The sequence below is a fragment of the Wyeomyia smithii genome, chromosome 2, assembly GCF_029784165.1.
Source record: "Wyeomyia smithii strain HCP4-BCI-WySm-NY-G18 chromosome 2, ASM2978416v1, whole genome shotgun sequence".
NCBI classification, from domain to species: domain Eukaryota; kingdom Metazoa; phylum Arthropoda; class Insecta; order Diptera; family Culicidae; genus Wyeomyia; species Wyeomyia smithii.
Window position 1 is genome coordinate 271,549,884 of NC_073695.1, and position 6,000 is coordinate 271,555,883.

Here is a 6,000-nt window from a genome sequence, read left to right on the forward strand (position 1 = left end):
ACTAACAAACATTCGAACCACTTAGTCTAATGACACGCAACAATTTACACAAGCATCTTAGAGCAAACAAACAAAGCGAACAGCTAAACCGTCTGTGAAACTGGAAAAAAAATGTGAATATCTATAGTTAATATGATTCAGTCACACTCTTCTATCAAATCATCTCTCTAAACCGGTAGAGTTAACGGAAATCAGTTCGTACACACTTACACACACTCTGAACAATATTGCACATGCATTAATTTCACAACTCGAGGCTACTCGCGCTACGAAGATGTGACTGTAAAACACACACAGCAAGTACCATAGGCAGAAAACAAAAAAAACGACAGTTTAATATCTTCTTGGTTAATGTTTATTGTTGGGAAAATTTAATCCAGTCAAATATAGCAAATATTATATCTGGTGGGTTTTGCGTTGTTGCTTCTTTTCGGTCTATTGCTGAAAGAACTAACCTTGAAATTTTATGATATTTTTGTTTCTTTCGTGAAAAACATTGTTTAATGTATTTTTATTTGAATTATTTGCAAAATTGTTCAAAAAAAATTTCAACATTTCATTATTTTAGTTTGAAAACTCATCGATCAAATCAATGCCACGGTATCATTATCAATCTTCGTCAGCGTCGTAATTGGAAATCCCTCAAGGTCGAACGCTCGGAATCACGGTCACCAAACAGCACAGACATGGGCAGGGGCAGTTGGTACAGTTGCCGAAAAAGCGGCAAGAAATTAACTCGAGGGCTGCTGTTTGGTTTTCGTTTCCCCCATTTGCTTACTCAAATATCAACCCTCACTATTCTTTAAGATAGAACAACGCGAACGATTGAATGAAAATTTGCGCCCGACCAGAATCGCAAACATTTCCATGTTGGAAACGCAGGGGGAAGAAATGATGACCAGAGCTGCCAGCTGCCGGAGCGTTAAAAGTAAATCTTACTGTTGTGGTTTTATTGATTTTTCTACCTGGTCACAAGGATTACAGTTTACATATAACGTTTATATACTAGTTTATATACTATATCAGCAATCAGGTAATCTGTCTAACAATATCGCTGTTTTGAATGATTTAGAAAAAGGCTACATTTTAACTGACAATTACTTTATAATCTAAGGATCGTTTATTCTATATTTTAAGACCTATTCTAGTTTAAAATTGGTTTTCGAATTCACTTTCAATGGAATTGCATATTATTTCTAAAATCGAATCTGATCTGAAATTGAATCGAAAAATCACTATTATTTTCGTGTTCAAAAAGTTTTTGAAAATAGGTAAACAAGTCTAGGGTCTGGTGTTGAAAGTGAAAAAAATATCCGTTACAAAAAGATATAGGTATACAAAAGTCAATCGTTACATAATGGCAACTCTGAACACGGAAAGAATTACGCTACGGGGCAAGGGATGCATCGGCTGCGTGTGTGTGCGTGCGGGTGCACAACAAAAACGAAATTGAAGAGGGTCAACATTTTTCCCGCCATTCCCATAAGGGTATAAAACAATTTGCTTTGCTGAGTTCAGCATCAGTCGGCGTCAGGACACTCATTCATTCAGAAGGATTATAATAACAACCGAATCAAGTTTTTAGAGGATGGCTCGTACCAAGCAGACCGCTCGTAAATCCACCGGAGGAAAGGCTCCCCGTAAGCAGTTGGCAACGAAGGCCGCTCGCAAAAGTGCTCCGTCCACCGGAGGCGTTAAGAAGCCGCATCGCTATCGGCCGGGAACGGTCGCTCTGCGTGAGATTCGTCGCTACCAGAAGTCAACGGAACTGTTGATCCGCAAGCTGCCGTTCCAGCGTTTGGTGCGTGAAATTGCCCAGGACTTCAAGACCGATCTGCGCTTCCAAAGTGCCGCCATTGCTGCACTGCAGGAAGCCAGTGAAGCCTATCTGGTAGGATTATTTGAGGATACCAATCTGTGCGCAATCCACGCCAAACGCGTCACTATTATGCCCAAGGATATCCAGCTGGCTCGACGCATCCGTGGAGAACGCGCCTAATTTCGACCATGGAACTTGTTTTTTTACTAAACCACCCAAAAAGGTCCTTTTCAGGACCAGCAAATCGGATGAAAAGTTGATTTGTGTTTTCTCGCAAACGTCGTGCCGGTTTTTTAGTTTTATTACGTGATGAGTGAATTTGTTTAGAAAGTTAACTTGAACTACTTGGGAACGATAAGTGTGTGTAAATAACTATAATCTTTAAAGGTGTTTCCCATTCTGAAGTTCTTTTGTTCGTAAAATTTCCATTGACGTTTTAATAACGAACTTAGTTTGATCTACTTCATGGCACTGAAAAATATTACTGAGACAGTAGCTTGGTGCGATAACAAAAATCCAGTAAGCGCATAAATTCTAAACTTCTCACGATGTATATGTATATAAAAATCAAAATCGTTTTTGAATAAATTTTCGATTATTGAAAGTTTGTCTATTTACGTTCAATGGGTTATTCGAACTCCCTGTTTGAAAATTCTTTTTCTTTCGAATAATTTACGGTATTTACAAATGGCGTTTACGACGCTGGCCAAAAGAATGTGTAACGGAAAGTTTAGAACAACACGAAAGCCAATTAGAAACCTACTTGGTTTAAAACTCTTTGTGAATCCTACTTAATGGAGGTACACAATTGCGTAGCTACGTAAATAAAACTTAAACAGTAAAACAGTTGAGAGTCATGGCGTTTGTTTACCCACTAATTTACGAAGCCCTGGCAACCGGGGGTGGGACCTTCAGGGTAGAATGAGGCGCAGTAATTAATCGGGCAAAGAAGGCTGCGCACTTTGGGACAGATGAACAATGGTGTATATTTTGTTTTGGCAAAATTACGAATAAGTAAATTGACTTGACGACAGTATTGATTCTGATTATAAATTTTTGATGTCTAATAGATCACCTAGCAAGTTTTTTTAGTTTAGAGCTTGAAATTTCTCTGACACTAGCAGAACGTTTTTGAGAACGTTTCGAAAAAAAGGCTATAAAAAATTGTTAGTTACAATACATAAAATGGCGACATTTACAAGGAGTACTAAAAAGTCAAAAAGCTGAATCAGCCAACCTTCTACGAAATAAGGATCTATTGATCGAAAACTAAATCTGTGAACGTGATAAAAACAGTTGGCAGTTTTTGTGGGGCTTATTACAGAAGACGAGTCGAGCAAGTTTTTAGTCATTGACGAGGCAAGCAAAGTGTTGTATTGGCCCTGACGACTCTGTTGATATTGGTTTGGTTTTTACTTGCGAAAGTGAAGGAGGGAAATATTTTTGCTTTTGTTTTCACACATAAATTGACAATTGCATATGAGAATTCGCGTGGGTGCGAACAGCCTTAAAAATCTCTTTTACTTGTGTCAGGGCCAAAAAGGGAACATGAAAGAAACATGGCTGGTGACAGCTGAGTAACGAACGACTCGACCAGTTTATTTAGACGAGTTACTCGTCCAAATTTCAACCGACTCGCCATCTGCACTACCAAAATCGATCAGGCGCGTAACTCGCCGCTCGCCTCGCCTTCTATAAAAGAGGCCTTGAATTAACAATTTTAATCAATGCTACGTTTCTTGCTCTCAAAGTCCAAGCAATATAAAGCTAATTTACAACCAAAAATACCAAAAATTTTGATTTATGAAAATCCGAGAGCGATATATATTAAAAAACACTTCAGAATAAACTTTCCCCTCAAATTAGTTTTTTTATTGAAACGTGACATATTCCAAAATTTCGGATGGAGAAACTACTCTTTGGTTCGCAGCATCTTGGAGTATGCCGCCCCTGTTTGGGCACCGTACAACACTGGACTAATTAATAAAATCGAGAGCGTCCAACGTTCTTTTGTCCGATACGCTTTGCGTCGACTTCCATGGCAGAATTCCTTACACCTCCCTGCTTATGAGAATCGTTGTCAGCTGATAAAACTAAAAGGTTACTTATTTATGATCTTCTAATGAACACAGTCGACTGTAGTTATTAGAGTGGGGAAAAATGATCGATTTTCCAGAACCAAGTTTTTTTGGTTCCTTTTGGGATACCAAACAACCCTAAACTTACCTAAAGTCGATTGGTCTTATCTCCGCTTGGCGCATTGCATTTCAAATTTGTATGAAAATTTATATGGGAAAACCTACTTTTTTGCATTTACCTTTCTGGAGAGCTCAATAATGCTCTAATAATGCACTACATTATGTTAAAGTATAGTATTTAAGATGCCTAACAACTTTGTAGAAGACACAAAAGAGCTAGGATGTCCCTAAGAAGAGCTATAGCTGTTCAAAGTTGAGTATGTCGATTTAAATGCAGAAAATCTTCTTTTCTGCCAACATTACCAATGTACCGGCCTCAGTAGGATTCCCATCAAAAGTAACCTGTCGTAACGAGTTTATACACTCAGCTGGATCAAGTAAACAAATTTAGGTCGATATTCTAGGCGTAGATATAATCTACAACGTGTTTCAGTGATAACTTGTGATGAAAATCTGACTGACGCCGGTACACTGGCAGTGTTGGCAGAAAAAATGGTTTGCAACATAAATTTCGACATACTCAACTTTGAACAGCTCTAGTATTTTTTTGGCTCACCCTAGCTCTTTAGTGTCTTCGGCCAAGTTGTTAGGCATCAAAAAACCTACCATTTGAAGTCATAAAAGCTGTGGTTTGGGCCATTTTGAGCCCTTTAGAATGGAAAATGCAAAAAAGTTGGTTTTTCCCTACAAATCTCCATATAAATTTAAAATGCAATGCGCCAAGCGGAGACAAAACCAATCAAATGAAACCTAACATAAAATTAAAATATGATCCCAATTACGTGGTTCATAGATATGATAGGATTCAGGGTTCCGGCGGTGGAGTTGCAATTGTTATTCATCGCCGAATCAAACATCGTGCTCTTCCCCATCTTGAGACGAAAGTTATTGAAACTTTGGGAATTGAAGTTCAAACTGAACTTGGGATTTTATTTATTGCCGCAGCATATTTGCCATTTCAATGCACACGCGAGCTCAAAAATTATTTTAAAGGTGATTTACAAAAACTCACCAGAAATCGTTCGAAATTTTTCATAATCGGCGATTTTAACGCTAAACATCGTTCATGGAATAATTCTCAAAGTAATTCCAATGGCAAAATTTTATTCAATGATTGTTCTTCAGGATACTATTCTATTTTGTCTCCGAATAGTCCTACATGCTTTTCTTCTGTAAGAAACCCTTCAACAATTGATTTGGTGCCAACAGATCAAAGTCATGTATGTAGTGATTTGATCACACATGCTGACTTTGATTCTGACCATCTTCCAATAACTTTTTCTTTATCACATGAATCAGTTTTAAACCCTATGAGCTCTATTTTTAATTATAACAAGGCTAATTGGGAAAGATACAAAACTCATATTGAGAGAAATTTCAATAATGAGCTTGATTTGCAAAACGAAGTGAATATTGATTCCGCTTTGGAAGCATTAAAATGTGCAATTGTTGATGCCAGGAATTATTCTGTTCCAAAGGCTCAAGTGAAATTTGATTCATCAATAATTGACCAAAATCTTCAATTTCTAATTCGTTTGATAAACGTCCGCAGACGTCAATATCAACGTACTCGTGACCCTGTTTTTAAAACTATTTATAAAGATTTACAGAAAGAGATTAAACATAGATTTACTCTTCTGAGAAATCAAAATTTTGAGACTTAAGTTGAAAAATTGAAACCATATTCAAAACCATTTTGGAAGCTGTCGAATATTCTTAAGAAACCTTCGAAGCCTATTCCAGTTTTAAGAGATGGTGAACGTTTTTTTGTATCCAATGAACAAAAGGCTCAAAGACTTGCTCAGCAGTTTGAGAGTGTTCATAACTCAAATTTGAATTTTGTGAGTCCAATTGAAAATGAAGTCACACGTCAATTTGATTTAATTTCTTCCCAGAATTTTTTACCTGTAGAAATAAATGAAACTAACTTGAATGAGATTAAATCAATTATTAAAAATTTCAAAAATATGAAAGCACCTGGTG

At 37.1% G+C, this 6,000-nt stretch overlaps 1 protein-coding gene across 1 annotated transcript; it reads left to right on the forward strand.

Annotated features, from left to right (window-relative positions):
- Window positions 1–1,310: 1,310 nt before the first annotated feature.
- Window positions 1,311–2,945, forward strand: LOC129724768 (histone H3.3A-like). The gene has a single exon (XM_055679919.1). It carries the CDS (start codon window positions 1,589–1,591, stop codon window positions 1,997–1,999), a length of 411 nt encoding a protein of 136 aa, XP_055535894.1. The 5' UTR covers window positions 1,311–1,588; the 3' UTR covers window positions 2,000–2,945.
- Window positions 2,946–6,000: the final 3,055 nt, after the last annotated feature.

Excerpts from the sequence above, each read along its gene's own strand:
- LOC129724768 (XM_055679919.1), top strand. The coding sequence starts at position 1,589 with ATGGCTCGTACCAAGCAGACCGCTCGTAAATCCACCGGAGGAAAGGCT.